Source organism: Hypanus sabinus, chromosome 27, assembly GCF_030144855.1.
Source record: "Hypanus sabinus isolate sHypSab1 chromosome 27, sHypSab1.hap1, whole genome shotgun sequence".
NCBI lineage: Eukaryota > Metazoa > Chordata > Chondrichthyes > Myliobatiformes > Dasyatidae > Hypanus > Hypanus sabinus.
Genome location: NC_082732.1, coordinates 25,550,138 through 25,572,136, shown reverse-complemented (window position 1 = coordinate 25,572,136; position 21,999 = coordinate 25,550,138). Strand labels below are relative to the sequence as shown.

Below are 21,999 nucleotides of genomic sequence, written 5' to 3'. Positions count from 1 at the left end.
TGTTCGCCTACAGGTATTGTATTGGGTATCCCACATCTCCCCATTGCTTCTTGTGGTGTCCTTTATCTGCTAGAATCAGCCTTGTGCATTGCCCAAATCCTGTGACGTTGCTTCTTCTGTTGTCAGCCATTTGCTTTTAGTGTCAGAGGTCCTGCCCCAAGGAGGGCCCATCGCCGTACAAGAATGCACTTCTGTGCCCCACTGTAATGGCACCTGATTTCTTTTCTCAGCTGGCGTGCAGTCCTCTGCTCTCTCTACAGCAATGCTAAGAAGCTTTCCTGGAATAAACGATCAAAGTTTCCGGCCGAGACCCGTCATCAGGACTAGAAAGGAAGGGATTAGAAGCCAGAGTAGGCTGATGGGGGGAGGGGAAGAGGTACAAGCTGGTAGGTGAGACCAGGTGAGGGGGAAGGTAGGTAGGTGGGAAGGTGGGGTGAAGTCAGAATCTGGGAGGGGATTGGTGGAAGAGGTAAAGGGCTGAAGAAGAAGGAATCTGATTGGAGAGGACAGTGGAACCAAAGGGAAGCGATGGGCAGGTGAGAGGGGAACCAGAAAGGGGATGTGAAAAGAGAGAAGGGGGAGAAATTACTGGAAGTTTGAGAAATTGATGTTCATGCCGTCAGGTTAGAAGCTGCCCAGATGGAATATGAGCTGTTGCCTCATCATGACAGTAAAGAAGGCCATGGACAAAAACATTGTCTGCCTGATCTGCTGAGTTCCTCCAGCGTTTTGTGCATGTTGCTCAAGATTTCCAACCTCTTGTGGTTAAGAAGCTTTTAACGCAGCCTCCAGGAGTTCTCAACACAAACTCCGCGCTGCATCCTGTCAATGTGGACACGGTATTAAAAGCGAACCAAACTGCTCCACCCTCTCTGAAATTCTCGATGACTCCTTCAGAAAACGCACCTTGGAAGATGCAGCCAGTTGGTGCGTGTATGGAGCACAGAGGCAACCAGCCGGAGATTGATACTGACCAGGACACTGCAGAAACTCTGAGTCCATCCAAAGAGCAAATTAAAATTGGAATAGTATTCTTACTAAATTGTAGCAATGATAATAATCTAATCCAGGATCATAGCACAGCACAGGAGGCAGCTGTTTGGTTAATGATGACTTAAGTTTCCAAACCATCCACCTCTCCTGCTCCTGGTTATTAAGAAGCGTTGTAAATGCAAACCATCCTTCCTGCAATCCAACGACCTACTTCCCGTGTCACTGCAACAGTGACAATCTGACAGTTTTGTAGATTTATTCATAATGTGTCTAAAACCTCTTTCCTGAAGCACACTTAATAGAATTGCTTCATTTAACACTCAGGAGCTCTTTGGTTCATTGCTCCCATACTAAACCAACGAATCTTTAGAGACTATTTGCTTTGTGTTTGTATAACCACTACAGGGACCTAAATAATTCTGAACTTGTATAATTACTCATTATCTCTGCTGCCAACTATTATTAGCTGCAGACGACGAGATTTTCTGAGTGTGAGCTGTTCATCAGTATCCGTAGTATATTTTGAAACAGTTAATAGAAGGTTGATGTCGACTGGACCACTAATATCTAGCTGGCACATAATTTCCATTACTGGCTGTCTGCTGCTGCTTGATATTATCCCAGGTCATAAAATGTAGATGATGCAAAACTGCAGGGTAGTGCAGACATTATGTTTGGAAATGGGCAGGTGATAGGTAAAGCAGGAGATCATCTGACAGGGCCGGTGGTGGTCAGAGTTCAAAGTATATTCATTACCAAAGTGTGTATACAGTATACAGCCCTGAAATTTGTCTCCCCCACGGGCAGTCACGAAACAAAGAGCAACCGCGGAGCCAACCCGTTCAAAGGAAAACATCAAACCCCTTCCTCCCCGAAGCGCAAACGGCAACAATAAAAACAATCGGAAGCACAAAAGGCATATTTCAGTGCAGTTTGTTAGAGCGTTAGAACTGAGTTGCTGAATAGTAAGTTGGGAATCAAGGACTGGTGTTTAGAGGTTTCGAGGATGGCCCCATGGAGCTTGATACCACAGTGCTGTCTGCGTTATCTTTCGAAGGACTGTGCATGGGTGCATACATCAGCCAGGTGATCGTGGCTGTTTCTGTGTGGGAACCTGGAGTCAAGAGCAGGTTACAGACAGGAATCCTGGCCATTTTATTTTCTGATCCTACCCAAGAGTGAAAACCAATGAAGGCACAGCATTGTGGGCCGACGGGCCTGTAACGCGCTGTAGATTTGTTGTGTCACCCTAAACTTGAAAAGTACTACAGATATACTGTGGAGAGCATTCTAAATGGCTGCATCACCATCAGTAGAGAGTTGTAAACTTAGCTCCATCATGAGCGCTGGCCCCCATAGTATCCAGGACATCTTCAAGGAGCGATGCCTCAAGAAGGCGGTGTCCATCATTAAGGACCCCCTTCACCCAGGACATGCCCTCTTCTCATTGCTTCCACCAGGTAGGAGGTACAGAAGCCTGAAGGCACACACTCAGCGATTCAGGAACAGCCTCTTCCCCTCTGCCATCTGATTTCTTAATGGACATTGAACCATGAACACTACCTCACTACTTTTTTATTTCTACTTCTCACTGATTATTTAATTTAACTATTTTACATATATGTATATATATTTACGGTAATTCACATTTTTTCTCTATTATTACATATTACATTGTACTGCTGCTGCACAGTCAGCAAATTTCACAACATATGTCGGTGATACTAAACCCAATTCTGATTCTGAGATAATACAGATGGTGAGGAGGGACGTGCCTGGGATGTATTGGGCAGCATCCACTACTCTCTACAGCTTCTTACATTTCTGTGCTTTCGAATTGCCATGCCAGACCATGGCTCTTCCAAAAAGGTTAGTATAGTCTACGTTAGCCAGTGTGCTAAAATGTCACAAGGGCTGGCTAAAGGAAACTTGCTTTCATTGGTTAACTCACAGCCCTAGGACCATGCGCACTGAGTGTAATAACTCTTTGTTTTCTACTTGCTACATCCACCCAAAACCAGCCTCTTCTATTGAAATTCCCTTCTTTCTGGAAATGCAGTGCTGGCTAAAGGTAATGGAGGACCAGACATGATGGACACTGGGATTTTGGCAGAGCAGACTCAGTTATCCATCAGGGTACTGGAGATAAGTGCAGCAGAGAGCCAACAGAGACCCCTGCTGACTGAGCAAGAGATAGTTGAAGCAAAAAAGAATTACGCCGCATGCAACACTCACAAAACACTCAGCACGTCCAGCAGCATCGACGGAGGGTCTTTATGGAGGATTTCAGCCCGAAACATCGCCTGTTTATTTCTGCCCAACTTGCTCAGGTCCTCCAGCATTTTCTGTATGTTGCTCTAGATTTCCAGCATCTGCAGAATCTTTCACGTCTCAGTTAAACAGCGTTCAACCTTAAAAATTCAAGTCTGACAGATATTGGCAACAATGGATTGAGCACAAGCCAATCAAGTCAAGACTTTTGCCAGCTCCCAAAAGTCCTACTTGACCTCTCATTTTCTCCACACCCCTAAAAATTATTCTCTCTCTCATGCCCCTCAAGTCTCTGTTTTCGCTATTTACCTACACTAAGGGCTGTTTTTACTGTAGCCAGTTAACCGGTCACCTTGTCTTTGTGAACTGGTTAGAAACCAGAACGTCTGGAGCTGTATTGTGATATTACTTGCTTTTGCTTAACCACACTTAGACTTGGGTTAACTGGTGCACTTCTCTCATTATTCTCTTGGCTGAACTGTAACGCTTTCACCTCTTGAGTCGGAGGAGCATGCATTCAACGCCCACTCATGCTTAAGACCTCAGATCTCCTTGTATGTTTGTGCAGGGGAGTTCGGAACATTGGTATGAGTCACAGCAGAACCAGACCTGAGTGACTGCTGCTCCTGGGGGTCTGGAGAAAATCTATCAACTCTGCCTTCAATCTGCTTAGCAATGGAGCCCTTTGAGTTCAAAGATTCTAAAAGACTGCTACCTCTGGGGAGAACTTTCTTCTAAGAACTGTCCTGGATGGCCAGCCTCCTAAGTCGAGCATGTGATTCCGAGTTTGAAATATCCCTTCGATCCCGAGATTGGAGACTCAGATCCTCCTGTCGATTATAAAGAAATACACTCTGTGGCCACTTTATTAGGTATCTCCTGTACCTGATTAAATGGCCACTGAGTGGAGTGCAGGCTTGTGGTCTTCTGCTTCTGTAGTCCATCCACTTCAAGGTTCGGCGTGTCGTGCGTTCAGAGATGCTCTTCTGCACTTCACTCTTGTAATGAGTGGTTATTTGAGTTACTGTTGCCTTCCTGTCAGCTTGAAGCAGTCTGGTATTCTTCTCTGACCTGTCTCATTAACAAGGCCTTTTCACCCACAGAACTGCCACTTACTGGATTTTCTTTGTGTGTTTTTTTTTCACACTAGTCTCTAAAAACTCGAGAGACTGTTGTGCGTAAAGGTCCCAGGAGATCAGCAGTTTCCGAGATACTAAATCACCCCGTCTTACATCAACAATCGTTCCACAGTCAAAGACACTTAGATGACATTTCTTCCCCATTCTGATGTTTGGTTTGACCAACAACTGAACCTCGTGACCATGTCTGCATGCTCTTAAGCATTGGGTCGCTGCCACATGATTGGCTGATTAGATATTTGCAATAACGAGCAGGTGTACCTAGTAAATTGCATAAGGAGCTTATGAAATTTAAAGGCAGGATGGTGGGTCTGAGTTTCAAGTTGGCTGGGATCATGAGCGAAGAAATGATAGATAGATATGGGTAGTTGGGTGTTCATATTTTCCCTATCAAATCCCATTTAATGTTTCATTGAGGTTTCCTCAAGTCTAACACCTTAGACTCAAAGCCTTTGATAAGGTACTCCACAGGAATTTCCCAAACAATATTAGAGCATTTGAGGTTGGGAGGACTTTACTGGAGATGTCCAGGGGTTGGGTAATGGACAGAGAGCTAAGCAGTGTGTTTGGGTCACGAGGTTGTGACTAGTGGAGTGTCAGGTGGATCATTGTTGAGACCCCAGCGGTTCATGGTCAATATTCAAGCATTATATTACAAAAACAAGTGCCATCTTTCCTAATTTGTAAAAGTCAGATGAAATAGTGGATTGTGAGGAGGATATGGGGAGGTATCAAATAGATTTAGACAAGCTAAGTGAATGGGTAAGTACATGGAAGATGGACTAATGTGTGAAACTGGAAGGTTAAATGGACACGGGGAATTTTAGATGCAAGTTTTTTTTACATGGAGTGGTGTGTGTGTGGCAATGTGCTGCTTGGGGTAGTGGTAAAGGTAGTACATTTAGGATATTTGTGAGTCTCTTAGATAGGCACATGGATGAAAGAACAATTAAGCGTTATGTAGGAGGGAAGAGTTAGATAGATCTTAGTGCAGATTAAGTGTCTGGCACAACACTGGGTTGAAGGATTTGTACTGTGCTACACTGTTCAGTGTTCCATGTTCAGTCATTTAGAACAAACAAAAGCAACAGAACACCAAGAAATGCAATTTTGAAGTACGAGGGGAAATCTCAGTGAAACATAAAACTCTAACAGGGTTTGACAGGGCAGATGTGAGAATGAAGGGATATCTTGAACTGGGATCATGTCTTAAATTATGACGAAGAAATTTCCTCCCAAGCGTAGTAAGTTTTTGAGATTCTGTATTCAAGGGGTTCATTCGCTATGTAGATTCAAGATGGGATGATCGATTTTTGGACACGACGTGAATATTTGGTTTGTGCAGGACGACGGCAGTGAGTTAAAAGATCAGCCAATGTCTGATTGAATAGTGGGGCTGCTGATTTTGCATTTTACTGTAAGATGTGTTTGCATCCCTCAGGATATTATGTCACCGTGTGAGGGCAGGGTAGATGTGTGAAGGGCACAGTGCCTGCTGGTGGGTGTGGGTTGGATCAGAGCAGAAGGGGAGTGGCACAATGAATGAGACAGGCCCTACACTTGGCTAGATTTACCAGTGCTGCCATTCTGATGAGAATTTGAATGGTGTGTGGCTTGAAAAGCCCATTGCACTACTGAAGAATCGTAGGACATAGAACAGGGACAGGCCCTTCAGCCTCCAATGTTGCGTTGAACTGATTAAACTAATACTCAGATGTCCACCTGAACAAGTCCCTTCTGACTGCACCATGTCCATATCCTTCCATTTTCTGCACACACAGGTATCCAGGGGTCTCTTGAACACTTCCATCATATCTTACCTCTTCCCACCACCCCAGACAGCGTAGTCCAGCCACTCACCAATCTCATGGTGAAAGGAAAGCACTTGTCCCTCAGATCTTGGCAATTTCTACTGGTGCTTCTTCACAATTGAACCTCCTCATCATCGCCCAAGATCAGACGCATCCAAGCACAGGGCATCACTTCGACGCTCCTCCATCACACTGTTAAACTGGGACACCAACCAGAGATATTTTAGGGCTAACATTTCCAGTCAGTATTTCCAGCCCCAGTATTGGTGAACCTCCTCCTCCTTCCTTGCTTGAAGTTAATTGTCTTTGCTTCTCTAAGTTGGGTAATGGTAGCAGTGAGTCAGATCTGCCGATTACCACACACAGCTTTGTGGTTTTAACAGCTCACTGTGCAGGCACCACAACTGACTGGTGATCCTTTCTCTTGAATCTGTACTATTTGTTATGTTTAACCTGTTGTTTAATTAGAAGATGAATGTTCCAGAGACAGAAGCTGTTGTTACTGGTTCCCACTGGAGACTATTCTGCCTACACACATCCTCCATCCAACCCACACACCGGATCTCACTGCTTGCTACCTTGGTGCCCTGTTTAACATAGGGGTGAGTTTCCGAACAAACATTCTCACCATTACTAAACCCAGCAGCTTCTGTCTCCGTCCTGTCGCCCAGCCTAGCTCGTGATGCTGAGATCTTCACCACAGTCTCCTCTCAGCCTCAATAACCCTCCCCCCACCCCCGGCACATCAGAAACCCTGCAGCCCATCCACCCGGCACCCTCGAGCTTGCTGATCTGATGAATGGCAAATGTGAAATCCCACACCACCAGCTTCAAGAGCAGCTACTCCCCTTCCTGATGGAGGGTCTCAGCCTGAACAGTTTACTCTTTTTCATAGATGCTACCCGGCCTGCTGAGTTCCTCCTGCATTTTGTGTGTATGACTTTGATTTCCAGCATCTGCACGTTTGCGACTTCCCGTCAATCATTCAGTTCTCAAACCAACTGGCACAATCCTAATCACTGTCTCTGTCTCAGCATGGCAACACTAGGACCACTTTACACTTTTGTACCTCATTGTGTTCATTCTTGTATCATTTACGGTTTCTTGAGAATGTGATGCAAGTAAGTTTTTCATTGTGCCCGCGCAGGTGACAACAAGTAGTTGTACTTATTCACCTCCGCTCCTTGTGGCGTACCGGACGGCAACCCTGCCACTTCTTTAGCATTTTGTCTGTCGCTAGCTCGATGCTCAATCCAGCACAGGTGTGCAAGGAGCTGGCTGGATTCGAACCCAGGACCACCCGCCTCAAAGTCCGGTGTTGATGCCGCTACACCACCAACCGGCGTAACAGATGACAATAAAATTGACTCTAACTTTACTCTGTCCTCAAAGCTCCAATACTTGCATTTTAAAACCTCCATCCTTGTTTCCAAATCTCCAAGCCTTGCCCTCCTTATTTCTATAATCCCCCTTTGGGTACTTTGTGCCACCAGTTATGCCCACTCCCAAGTTTCTTGTGCCCTGAGCTCTGGAGTTTGATCTCTAAACCTCTCTACTTTTCTCCCTCTTCTTCCATTTTGCCTCTGGTTAAAAGCTATTGCCCTCCATTATCTCCTGATGTGGCTCACCATCAAACTCGGTTTGCCCGTCACACACACAAATGAACCTGAGACATTGAAGACGTGTTGTCCTGTCACAAGCTATTATTGCTGTATTTACTTAAATTGAGTTCAAGAGGTTGTGAAGTAATGTTCTGTAAAATCCTGGAAGACCACGTTTGGAATATCGTGTTCATTTCCGGTTTCCTCACTGTGGGAAGGATGTGGAAGCTTTCCAGAGAATGCAGAGGAGGTTCACCAGGATGTTGCCTGGATGAGAGAACATGTCATTTAAGGATAGGTTGAGTGAGCTAAGACTTTTCTCTTTAGAGCAAAGGAGAATGAGAGGTGACTTGATAGAGGTGTACAAATTGATAAAAGGTTTAGATCAAGTGGACAGCCAGAGATTATTCCCAAGGATGAAAATGGGTGTTATAAGAGGGCATAATTTTAAGGCGGTTGGAGGAAAATATAAGGGAGTGGATGTCGGAGGTAGATTTATTTTACACAGAGTGCTGGGTGTGTGAAATTCACTGCCAGGGGTGGTGGTTGGCAGAGGAAGATAGGTACATTTAAGAAACGTTTGGATAGACAGATGGGTGATAGAAAAATGGAAGGTCAGGTAGGAGGGAAGGGTTAGATTGGTCTCCGTGTAGTTTAAAAGGTCGGCACATCGTGGGCCAAAGGGCCTGTGCTGTGCTGTAATACCCTATGTTATACGTACAACTTGCATTTGATACTCTCTCCATTCAGAGGTATGGTTGTCAGGCTGTCCTGCTCAGAGTGCAGATGCAGAATTCATTACTTGGCGGGCCTGGGACACCGAGACTGAAGAAGGCCCAATTCTGGTAGACCACAGAAACTGCTGTACATCTCTTTAAGGTCGTTTGCCAAAGTAGGTGGGTGAATTTTGAAACCAGAAGCAGCTCACAGCAGTATTGCAGAGTACTGCATTAACACTTCAAAATGGAAGCAAAAGTCACCTACACCATATCTTCACACCAGCAGTCCAGCCGTAAGTGGATCTAAGAATCAGAATTATCACAAGCAATGTTTTGTTTTGACTTTCAGAAGTATCTTTTGAATAACCGGAGAGCTCTTTTCTGATTGTCCTCAGTAGTGACAATTGCAGCAGTCATCTCATTTTCAAAGACAACTGTTTGCCAATTGGGTTTCACTGTCCTGTCCCCAGTGGCTTCTGCACAACAGGAAGAAAGGAAGCATTAGAGCAGAGAGAATGTCTGGATGGACAAAAGTAGCAAGGATGCTGGCGCTAGGCTAAGCATCTTCCCAGTGATGTTAATTCAAACTATTCACGTTGTCCCAAAGCTGAATGTTCTTCTGTTGTGAACCATTGACATGGGCTCTCTTCCAGGTGCGGAGAATGACGGGGGTTCTGGTGGCTGTTGGACAGGGCAAGCTAATGCCCCGGCACGTTGCCGAGCTATTGGAGGTCCGTGACTCCAGGGCCTATCTGGGGAATCTTATAGCCCCGCCAGACGGCCTCTTTTTGAAGAACGTGGAATATGATGAAAAGGGTAAGAGGGAAAGTGTGCAAAAGCTGAATGTGTCTTGACTCCTGATCTTTGCATACAAGAGAAAGCACAGGAAAAGATGTTGTCCATTTCCTTTTCTCTCCAACACAGATACAGAAATGTGCCTCTACCTGCAAGATATACACACACACACACACACACACACAAACACACACACACATATATGTAAACACACACAAACACACACACACACACACACACACACAAACACACACGTATATATGTAAACACACACAAACATATATATATGTCTCTGTCCGTCTGTCTCTCTCTCTTCTCCCTCCTTCCCTTTCCCTCCCCCATCTCTCCCCTTTCCCTCCTCCACCCTCCCTGATATATATATAGTGTGTGTGTGTACATTTACAAAATATTTACACTATACACATAATCACACCTATATCTTAACATAAATGCAGATGCTAAATATGCACATATGTGATTTCTTAAAGGAGCGCAGGTTCCCCTATATACCTGCAAACGCGCAGATGTGCATTCACAATTACACACATGAATCCAGCTTGTACAAATGCAGACATTTTTAAGAGACACAGCTCGTATATATGCAGACATTTTTAGAGACGCAACTGGTATATTTACAGATACCTGTAATTTTAGAGACACAACTCCCCCACACATTCATACGCTGAGCTCGTGCACGAGCCAACGGGCAGTATGTTCCAGCACACGTAAATGACAACTGAATCCTGGCCAGCTGAACTCCAGCCAGTTACATGTTGGCAGAGAAGGACAAGGAAATTCTCTTATCTGGAGAAATCCATGAAAGTGAAGTAATTTAATTAACTGAATGTTACAGAAGAGGCATTGAGGCTCTATATTCAGTTAAACATGGAGTTATTTTGCTGTTTAATGGCAGTGACCCATATTTTTTGCTTTCTGAAGCAGACATTAATTGCATGCTATATTGACAGGTTCCTCCATTTTTTTTTTGTCTCATTCCACACAAAAGAATTGTTTTTGAGGGAAGACTTAGGTTGGCTCGGACAGGATGTTGCACTGTATGTTCTCCGTGTCTGTGCTGGATATGAGCTCCGCATTAGGTGGTTTTCTCCTAATCTCTGTCACTGACACCGCTGATCAGACTACAAGCGGTCACTGTTCACGTACAGAGATTGCTTGCCTTGCTTGTTGAAAGAGGCTCAAGCTGCCAGCAGTAGTTGTGCTGAAATGCATGCCAGATGTTGCAGCTGCAAGTCCTAGACAGATGTCAATGAGTGTGTTTCTTTAGCAACTCGGTCCTGAAGGCTCCCAGAAACTGAATTGAGTGTTGCCGTGGCAACTTTTTTAAAAGCTGGTTTTGGTTTTGCGTTGCAGATGTTTACGGGACATAATTCAGTGACTGTGAACTCAGAACAAACTGCTGCTTCCAGCTGTTACCGGGGCAAGTGGCATCGACGTTCATGGATGGACTGGCCCCGTCGGTGACTTGTACGACTTTCTTGTATTACGTAAACGTGCCTGGGTGTGTTTCAAATTAGGGAGAAGTAACAGTGTTGGATGGAGGCTATTTTGTTATATATATTAATCAGCTTCTGAAAAGTTTTGTGTGTGACAGTGGAGATGGAAATGCGAGCCAGAACCCTCCTGGTCCTTGCCCCAAATCCTGAGAAACAGACCCGAGCAAACCCACTTCAGTTCCCAAGGGAACATCTGCAGGACGCCCATCGAATTTCCATCAGCAACGCATCCTCCCCAGCAATACTGAAGGCTATACAATTGAAATCCCCCTGGTTTCCTTGGCTGAGTAAGTCTAGGGAAGACACTCTCCGGTCCCGCCAAACCCGTGAGATTCAGTCAGTTCTCCCACCCCAAACCCCGGTTTGTGTGGATGCTGTGTAACTTGCCACCCTGTTGCAACTCAGTGCCAAGAAACAACAGGCAGCACCCTGCTTATGACTGAAGGAATCCTATTTATGAATCTTAACTCCAGGGTTAGTAAAGAAAAGAAAGGAAAAAAAAACAAAAAGGACCAATAATAATTAAACAGTCAAATGTGCACAAGATGGAGCTCATCTCTTCCAAAAGCTATATTCACCAGTTGTCAGTAGACCTCAGCATCTTGCTCCATCAAATCATGGTCCCACCACCAGGTCGAATCCATCGAATCTCTCCAGCGTCTTCTCCCTTCATTTCCCGCTGGACAAAGGACCCCAGCTCACACTGGTGTCAGGCACACAACAGAAAACCGGCTCCCCTGACTGGTCGGCTCACATTCCAGAGCACCCATTACCTCTAACCATAACCCAAACACCGTTACGTAGGCAGTGAAACCTTTCCCAGTGTGTTGCACAGTATTTCACATCTTCAAGCAATCTGGATGAATATGTAGTCATGAACAGGATTGGAGACCGTGTGTGTGGATGAGGCTCTGCAGCAAGTTCGAGAGGAGAAGGTTAGATGGTTTCTAACTTGTGGAGGTGACGGAAGATCACATTTTACCAACACAGTTGTAACGAATCAGGAAGATATCCAGTGCTCCCCAGGAGTCTTTCCTATTGTGTTGGCTAAAAAGGTGTTCCCAGGAGAATTAAGTATTAAGTTTTGTTAAGTTCTACCACTGATAGGTTATTGAGATTAGTCTGGGGTGTGGGGGGTTAGGAACAGTAACCATTTTCTGGGAAATCAGTGTATCGCTTGGAAGAATTTAAACACAAATGATGAAATGCATCTAATATTTTAAAATTCAATTGATAATAATGGTTAGCATGGAACTATTGGATTGTTGGAAGAATCCAGTTGCTCACCAGTGTCATTCTGGGTAGGAAACCTGCTGCCTTCAACCAGTCTAGTCTTTGTGTGACTCCAAACCACCCGAATCCTGGATTTAGTTCTCTGGATGAGCACACAATTTGAATAAAGCAAAACGTCAATTAAAGCTACAATGTGTTACCATTTTTATAACTAGACTGCTGAAGTGTGCTCATGACTATAGTTCGCTTCCTCATCGATCAAGATATAGAAATTGTTTCCTTATAATTAAGTGGAATTGATACCAACTGTGGCAAAGTTTAAAAAGGAAACAGTACTTGTTCCCTATGCCTTTGCAAGCTTTGGTCCACTTCTGACATCAAGTTAGAGGACACCGCATTTCATGGTCTAGTCATTTGCTGTGGCATTGCTCAAGGTAAGGAAACAGTTTGTTGTTTGAAGGAGTTGCTGGGCATGGTAATGGGATCTCTAGGAAAGTATTCACAATGCGATCGGATAGACTTGAGTGTTCAGGGGCAGTGGATACCTGAATCCTGAGGAAATGCATCATGAGTATTTGGGTAGGTTGAGGTAATGAGGTGCAGGTCATGTCAGATCAGGATCTGAGCTGGTATCTGGGACACTGGGCAGTTTGGCAAAGGCTGGGCGAGCAAATGGTTATAGCGCTGGTAGCCAGTGGGAAGTGACTTTAAGATCAGTTAACAACTTCCTCACACACTGAGCTGGAGTGGTCAGATTGTTACCAGTGAAGCCCAGCAGTGCACTATCAAAGCTTTACTCTTTGATGGAGAAGGTTTCATAATCTGACTTGTATTTTATTTCCATAAAAACATGAATACAGCTGGAGAGCGTGAGGGAAGACTATTCCTGGGACGATTCAGGCTGGTCACACGACACTGGTGGTTTTTATCTTGGTCCAGTTAACAGCAGGCGTGAGGGAGGGTTGTTTATCCCGGGTTTCCATCGGCCTGCTCCAGCATGGTGTCTGATGCACGAAGGCATCGGCTGAGTTCCACCCACCCGATGCTTTAATGGTATTTCATTATGATTTATATTTATATTTCAGTTCCCCATTATTGAAAATAAATTCATTTTAAAAGATAGTCAAAATCCTGAATTGTGTCTTATGGTTAGTGGAAGGGCTTAGGGAATTATGAAGCTGCACTGAGTACAGGAATTGGGACGTTATGTTAAACTTGTATAAGATGTTGTTGAAGGCAAACTTGGAGTTCTGGTCGCCTACCTACACAGGAAAGGTATCAATAAAGTTGAAAGAGTACAAAGAACACTTATTAAAAATTCATTTACGGGATGTGGGCGTTGCCAGCTAAGCCAGCATTAATTGCCCATTCCTGGTTGCCCTTGAGAAAGCTGCACTTCAAAGGATGTTTTTGAGAGAACCTGAGTTATAGGTTAGGACCCTATTCTGCGGAGCGTAGGAGAATGATTTGAAATTCGGCGGAGGTATGATGGGTACAGACAGGATAAAATGCAAGCAGGCTCTTCCACTGAGGTTCAATGGTCATATGTTAAGAGTGAAAGGAGAAATATTTGAGGGAATAGGAACTTCTTCACTCAGAGGGTGGTGAGAGTGTGGAATGTGCGCCAGAGGAAGTGGTGAATGAATGCGGGTTTCATTGCGACTTTTTAATCACCTTACATAAGAGGAGTAACAAAGGTTCATCAGACCGACTCCTTGAATGTGAGGACTGCTGTGTGAGAAGAAATCTAATGACATTGTGTATTTCCTTATGAGCCCATTCAGCCCATCAGGTCTGCACTGTCTCAGAGTATTCCCAGCAGGTCCATCCTCCGCATATCTCCCTGCAACCTGATCTCCCGCGCAAACCCATCAACACACATCCTCATTCTCCTCACTTACCGGTTGATCACCTATCAGCCAGCACATCACATCCATGGGGTGCGGGAGGAAGTCAGCACGTCCAGGGAAATCCAGACGTCACGGGGAGAGTGTGCAAGCTCCAGACGGACATCACCGGAAGTCAGGATTTACTCTGTTGGAGAAGGTTTCATAATCTGACATGTATTTTATTTTCATAAAAACATGAATACAGCTGGAGAGCGTGAGGGAAGACTATTCCTGGGATGATTCAGTCTGGTCACACGACATTTGTGGTTTTTATCTTGTTCCAGTTAACAGCAGGCGTGAGGGAGGGTCGTTTATCCCGGGTTTCCATCGGCCTGCTCCAGACGGACATCACCAGAAGTCAGCTTTACTCTTTGTTGGAGAAAGATTGAACCTGGGATTACTGGAACCATGAGACAGTAACATTACCTGTAGCCCCACTGTGAACCTTTGAGTATTCTGCCTAGGTTAGACAGGTTGCTGGGGAGTCCAGAGCAAGGGATATGAGAGATATTCGGAGTGAGGTGAGTAATTTCTTCACATTGGGCTGGTGTGTCCCTGGAGTTCGCAAGCGCAGAGGTCAAATCGATGAATATCTTTAGGAAGTGGGGAAATAGATTCCTGGACTCAAGGCATCGAAGGGTATGGAGGTAGGACAGGAGCATGACGTAGGCCTTCCCTGGGTTGTTTTATGGGCATACAAAGTTGATTTTGTCCACGTCAGGAAATACAGAAAAACATTCAATGCAATAACCTTATCTTCACAGTATTGTAATGTAAGGCCAATTAACATGAACTTTCCCTATCAAATATCAATGTTACAGAATCAGGATGCCCTAGCTCACTGGCTGGTGTTAATGTGCTCGAAGTATCAGCGGATGTTACATTCTTCAATAGAGTTTCATTGTATGAGTGCTAAAGGCAGTGATTACTTGCCAATTTCCAAAGCAACTGTCTTAAGCAGCATCCCACAGTGAAACTGGCATCCTGACTTCTTCGAGACAATGGTGCCTGATTACTGTGGGGAGGTTGCATGCAAACAAGTTCTTTTATTCAAGACTGCTTGAATTTAATATTTCTGGGAGCTCGTTCGTACATGGGGTATCCATAACTCAGGCATTTGTAACTTAGGAAGGATCTGTGTTGAGGCACTGGATCAGCCGTGATTGTACTGAATGGCTCTATAGTCCACTGCTATTTGTTTCGATTACTGTAGCTGCTAACTGTCTGTACACTGTCATGTAGTCCGTTGATCTTGGAATTTGTTTATTATTGTCACATTACCAAGCTTGTTGTATATACTGTTCATATGGATTGCAAAGATTAGGGTGGTTTGGTACCACAGTGGTTAACATAATGATATAACAGCACCAACAACCAAGGTTCAATCCTGCCGCTGTCTGTAAGGAGTTTATAGGTGCTCCCTGCGATCACGTGTTTCCACCCACATTCCAAAGATGTACAGGTTAATAGGTCACATGGGTGTAACTGGTGACCGTGGGCTCGTTGGGCTAGAAGGGCCTGTATCTCTAAAATAAAATAAAATAAATCATTAGGTATATGGACAGGAAGGGAGTGGAGGGTTATGGGCTGAGTGTGGGTAGGTGGGACTAGGTGAGATTAAGTGTTTGGCACGGACTAGGAGGGCCGAGATGGCCTGTTTCCGTGCTGTGATTGTTATATGTTATATGGTTATATTACACTGTACATTGAGGTAAAGCATTAATAATGCTGAATAAAGTGTCACAGCTACAGAGAAAGTGCAGAGCAGGTAAACGATAATGATCATAATGAGGTAGATTTGAGGTCAGGAACCCAACTTACCATACTAGGAAACCCTTTAATAGTCTTATTACAGCAGGGTAGACTGGTGGTGTGCTTTCAGATTTCTATGTTTTCTGCCCAGTGGAAGGGGAGAAAAGAAATAGTCTGTGATGGGTGGAGTCTTGCTAATGCTGGCTGCTTTATTGAGGCGACAAGACCACAGAGGGGAGGTTGGTCTCGGTGATATGCTGGGCCAAGTCCACAGCTCTGCAATTTCTTGCAGTCATTTGCAGAGCAATTGCCATCCCAAGCCCTGATGCTTCCAGATAGAATGTCTTCCGTGGCGCATCTCTAAAAGTTGGTAATGGTTCAAAGGGACATGCCAAATTTCTTTAGCCTCCTGAGGAAACAGTGGCATTGGTGAGCTTTCTTGGCCATGGTGTCAACATGGTTAGATCGGGACAGGCTGTCGGTGATATTCATTCTTCGGAACGTGAAGCTTTCAACCTCAAAGCAATTGATGTAGACAGGAGCATCTGACACCACTCCCCCTGTCTGAAGTTACTGACTAGCTTCTGTGCTTTGCTGACACTGAGGGAAAGGTTGGTTTAATGACACCATGCTACAAAGTTCTCTATCTCTTTCCTGCTTGTCATTTGAGATTACGTCCCACTAACTGTGGTCAGTAAACAATAGTCTGACGTAGGTGTCTATACTGTCCAGATGCTCCAGAGAGGTGTGTAGGGCCAGGGACATGCCGTTTGCCAAAGACCTGTTTCGGCAATTGGTAAAATGCAGTGGGCTGCAGTTGTCTGGGGGGCTGAGAATGTCCTGAGCACTAACAAGATGTCACTGGAAGAGATGCTGATTCTTTCTGCTGCACTACCATAATGTCAGAACACTGATTCAGGCCAGTCTCAGCACACAATAGGGCAGGTCTATAGCCAAAGATTCCCTCTTGTGATGCGCAATACACAGATTTGCAATAGGAGCTCTCAATATGATGAGATGGTAGGAGGAAGGGGACAAACATCAGTAAAGAGAAGACAAGAGGCTGAAGCCCCATAGTTGTTACTGATCCAGCCCAGGCATACCAAAGCTACTCAACTAATACCCATTCTGGCCAAGTTCTAATACTGTAGTCAAAGCAACGACACTGGACATGGGACAGCCTCAGGTTTTGCTGTTGAAAATGAATGTGGACGGTGGGCACCCTGGAACTCTACCTAGGTACTTCAAAGTCCAAAGTAAATTTTATTATTAACAAGAACATGAGATAGAGTCCTTAAAGTGTGATCATTGGCTGTTGAAACATTTCAATGATGGGGCGAGTGAGTGTAGTTATCCTCTTTTATTCAAGAGCTGCTGGTTGAAGCTTTGTAAGTGTTCTTTGACCTGCTGGTGGCGCGAGTTCTGAGGAGTTTGAATTTTCTACTTGATGGCAGCAACAGGAAGAGAGCATGGCCCAGGTGGTGGGGATCTCTGATGATGGATGTGTTTCATGTAGGTGTGCTCAGTGGTTGGGTGGGCTTTACCTGTGATGTACATCCCATTTTTGTACTCAGTGCCTTGACCAGTGAAGGCAACCATACCAGATACCTTCTTCATCACCCTGTCTACCTGTGTGGCCACATAGGTCTCCATTTACCATTTACAATGCATGTCCTGCCCTAGTTTACCTTACCAAAATACCACACCTTGCACTTATACAAGTTAAATTCTATCTGTCATTTCTTGGTCCACAGGGTTGAGAGGGGAAAATAAATCAGACATGGTCGAATTGCAGAGCAGTCTTGATGGGCCAAATGGCCTATTTATCATGCCTTTCCCCAATCTATTTTCCTCCCTCCTTTCCATTCCCCTTTTCTGCTCCCCATGTGCATTGTGTGTTAGTGAAAGCTCCTGGGCAAAGTTACCCACAATCTTCCTGATTGTGGTCAGAGGGCATTTCCTTACGTAAAACAAAAGGCAACTGAGCTAGTGAACTTCTGCACAAACAAGAAAATGAGGGGATTCCAAGAGGAAGCAATGTGGTCCACACCTGTCACCCGACGTCATAACCACACCAGCCGCTTAACGGCAGGCCAGTGGTGAAGATGCAGATACTGAGCGAAAACACAAACTCAACAACCCTCTGCCATCAGATTTCTGAATGGACATTGAACCAACTCATGAACATTACCTCACTACTACTGCTCTCTTTTCACATTACTTACTTAACATATATACAGTACCTATAAAAAGTATTCACCCCCTTGGAAGATTTCATGTTTTATTGTTTTACAGCATTGAATCACAGTGGATTTAATTTGGCTTTTTTGACGCTGATCAACAGAAGACTTTAGTGTCAAAGTGAAAACAGATCTCTACCAAGTGATAAAAATTAATTACAAATGTAAAACATAAAATAATCGATTGCATAAGTATTCATCCCTTTTAATATAACACACCAAATCATCACTGGTGCATCCAATTGGTTTTAGAAGTCACATAGTTAGTTAAATGGAGATCACCTGTGTGCAGTCAAGGTGTTTCAATTGATTGGAGTAAAAATACACCTGTATCTGGAAGGTCCAACTGCTGGTGAGTCAGTATCCTGGCAAAAACTACACCACAAAGACAAAAAAACACTCCAAGTAACTCCGCAATAAGTTATTGAAAAACACAAGTCAGGAGATGGATACAAGAAAATTTCCAAGTCACTGAATATTCCTCAGAGTCAATCATCAAAAAATGGAAAGAATATGGCACAGCTATAAATCTGCCTAGAGCAGGCCGTCCTCAAAAACTGAATGACTGTGAAAGAAGAGGATTAATGAGAGGGGCCACCAAGTGATCTATAACAACTCTGGAGGAGTTACAAGCTTCAGTGGCTGAAATGGGGGAGGCTGTCTTTACAACAACTGTTGCCCGAGTGGTTCACCAGTTACAGCTTCATGGGAGAGTGGCAAAGAGAAAGCCACTGTTGAAAAAAAAACACGAAATCTCAGAGTTTGCCAGAAGGCATGTGGGGGACTTTGAAGTCATCTGGAAGAAGGTCCTATGGTCTGATGATACTAAAATAGAGCTTTATGGCCATCAGACTAAACGCTACACTTGGCAAAACCCAAATACTGCACATCAAAAACGCACCATCCCTATCGTGAAGCATGGCGATGGCCGCATCATGCTTCATTGCAGCAGGCCTTGGAAAGCTTGTGAAGGGACAAAGTAAAATGAATGGGGCAAAATACAGGGAAAACCTGATGCAGTCTGCAAGAGAACTGCATCTTGGGAGAAGATTTGTTTTCTAGCAAGACAATAACTCCAAGCATAAAGCCAAAGCTACAAAGGAAAGGCTTAAAAACAACAAAGTTATTGCCCTATAGTGGCCAAGCCAGAGTTCAGACCTCAATTCAATATTTGTGGCTGGACTTGCAAAGGGCTGTTCATTCATGATCCCCATGCAATCTAACAGCTTGAGCAATTTTGTAAAGACGAATGTGGAAAAAAATTGCAGATGTGCAAAGCTGATAGAGACCTATCCACAGATCTGAGGCTGTAATTGCTGCCAAAGGTGCATCTACTAATTACTGATGAATAATTATGCAATCAATTATTTTGTATTTAATAATTGTAATAAATTTAGACCAATTTGTAAAATTTGTTTTCACTTTGTCATGAAAGAGGATTTTCTGTTGATCAGTGTCAAAAAATAGCCAAATTAAATCCACTGTGATTTATTGTTGTAGAACAATAAAACATGAAAACTTCCAAAGGGGGGGGGGGGTGAATACTTTTTATAGGCACTGTTTATTTACTGTCATTTATATTTTTTTATGTATTGCAATGTACTGCTGCCACAAAACAACAAATTTCACGACTTGTTAGTGATATTAAACCTGATTCTGAAGCTCCTCGTAATGGCTCTCCCTGCACTTTGTGTAGATCCTTCCAAGAAGGTATCAGCATGTTGAGTATTGGAATCAAGCGCCAGTGGCAGAAGGTCATTGGTGCCTCTAGCTGTAGATCCCTCCATAGCTGAAGTGGAATTATGATTGGAGATTGGAGATGTGAGCTACTGTTAGCAATGTGAATTTCAGGTTTTACAGCAAGCTATGGTGGTCAGAGGTCATCACCCCCTAAAAACAATTTAGCATTAGTCTGAATTCTGTTGTCACGGAGATTTGGGGAAAGGTGGGACAGTGCCTTGGCAGGAGTCCTCCAGCCAGTGTAGTTTGCTAAGTGCAGCTGAAGCCACGTCCCAACTCTAGATCAATGATCTTGTAAGTTACAGTACTTTCGGTCTTCATCCAGATTGCCTTTAAATCTGAAGGGTTTCTCCTTCCACCACCCTATCTAGCAATGAATTCCAGGACCCAAAACTCCTTTCCATCGAAGGCGGACCAATTACCTTAGGTGCATATAGCTTATTCGAGCTGCCCGCTGAGAGAAATTGGTACCTTGTCTCTACCCTCTACTAGGGCTTTTTGTCAGTACCTCCAGATGGATGTTGTCTTTTTGTGCGTTTTCCCCCTGGCCATCAGTCTGTAGTTTTGTATTGCCATGTGCTCGTTTGTTTTTCATGCCCCGTGTGCTCCTGTCCCCACTCCTGCTCTACTCCGGCCCCTGTATTACTGTGTACTCCGTCTCTCATCTGTTCCTCATTATTACCTGTATTGCTGCCACTTCCGCCTCTGTTTATTGCTCAGTGTATTTCAGTCCTGCGTTTTCACCTGTTTGTTGCCACATTGTGCCCGTGAGTTTTCCTGAGCTTTTCCAGCATTCATATCTGTACTTTATCCATCTGAATATCGACTGCCTGTTTCCTGATCCCAGTTTTTGGATTTCTCTGCCTGAACTTTGACGCCAACTTTGCACCTCGGGATTTGTTACTCAATTAATATCACTGTGTGCACAGTACTGGGTCTGCGATTGGATCCCTGCTCCAAGGCCCTGACACTTTTCTTATATTTTTTACATCTCAGTTATATCCCCATTGTTTGTTCCATTGGAACCAATCCTAGCACCTTGTGTTTCTAAACGACAAAGTTCCTCCCCCATGGCCATCCCCAATATGTCGATTATTCCTGGACCATGTGTATTCTCTCATTGTGTCTCATCTCTCTGGAGTGGGAGAGCTGGCTAAGTGCAGAGTTTGAGTTTTGGACAATGTACTGTATGAATTGGAAACTTCACTCCAGTCCCTTGGCTTATTGAGGTGAAGGAATGAATAAACAGAAAATGATAAGGTGACAAGAGTTCAATGAACTGACAATATGGCAACTTCTCCCACTGCAGTGGTAACTTCCTGCCAAACAACTCTTTCAGTTCTTTGTTGCCACTGAATAGGATGAGAAAACTGAGCTGCAAAAATTTAATACAAGTGAAATTCAAATCATCTCCAAGGATGAAAGGGGCAAACTTGTATTCCTCTCTACTTCAGCAGCAAAATTTGTCTAGATAGTCCTACGTTCACACCATCCCATTCATTTAGATTGTCAAAGCCGGGTAGCCTCAAATAAATTTATTATCTAAGAGTGCATATACAGGAGTGAGATATATCAGTCCGTTGAGTGGTGTCACAGCAACAGCCTTGTGCTCAACATCAACAAGACCAAAGAGCTGATTGTGTAAGATGAGGGAACACAAACCAATCCTCATAGAGGGATCAGAAGTGGAGAGAGTGAGCAAATTCAGGTTCCTGGGTGTGAATATCTCTAAGGACCTAACCTGGACACAATATATTCATGTAGCTATAAAGGAGGCAAGGCAGTGGCAATACTTCATTAGGAGTTTGATGAGATTTGGTTTGTCAACTAAAACATTCAAAAACTTCTACAAATGTACTGTGGAGAGCATTCTGACTGGCTGCATCACTGTCTGGTATGGAGTGCTGCTGCACAAGATCGAAATCAGTTGCAGAAACTTGTAAAATTGGTCAGCTCTATCATTGGGCACCAGCCTCCATAGCATTTAAGTCATCTTCAAGGAGCAGTGCCTTAGGAAGGCAGCATCCATCATTAGGGATCCCCACTACCTAGGATATGCCCTCTTCACACTGTTTCCACCGGGAAGGAGATCCAGAAACCTGAAGACACACACTCAGCGATTCAGAAACAGCTTTTTCCCCTCTGCCATCTAATTTCTAAATGGACATTGAACCCATGAACAGTACCTCACTACTTTTTTACTGTTATTTTGCACAACTTATTTTAACTTTTTAATAGACATAAGTATACACATTTAATGTAATTCAGTTTTTTTCTATATTTATTGATCATGTATTTCATT

At 44.1% G+C, this 21,999-nt stretch overlaps 1 protein-coding gene across 2 annotated transcripts in view; it reads left to right on the top strand.

The window, feature by feature from the left end:
• The window catches only part of pusl1 (pseudouridine synthase like 1), a 97,129-nt gene extending 81,721 nt beyond the window's left edge, over nucleotides 1-15,408 (top strand). The window contains exons 7-8 of one of the 2 annotated variants that reach the window (XM_059952022.1): nucleotides 9,188-9,350; nucleotides 10,701-15,408. In XM_059952022.1, coding sequence (XP_059808005.1) covers nucleotides 9,188-9,350; nucleotides 10,701-10,717 — 180 coding nt within the window. In that variant the 3' untranslated portion in view covers nucleotides 10,718-15,408. The remainder of the gene's footprint in view (nucleotides 1-9,187; nucleotides 9,351-10,700) is intronic. The other variant, XM_059952023.1, reaches the window with a different exon arrangement.
• Nucleotides 15,409-21,999: the final 6,591 nt, after the last annotated feature.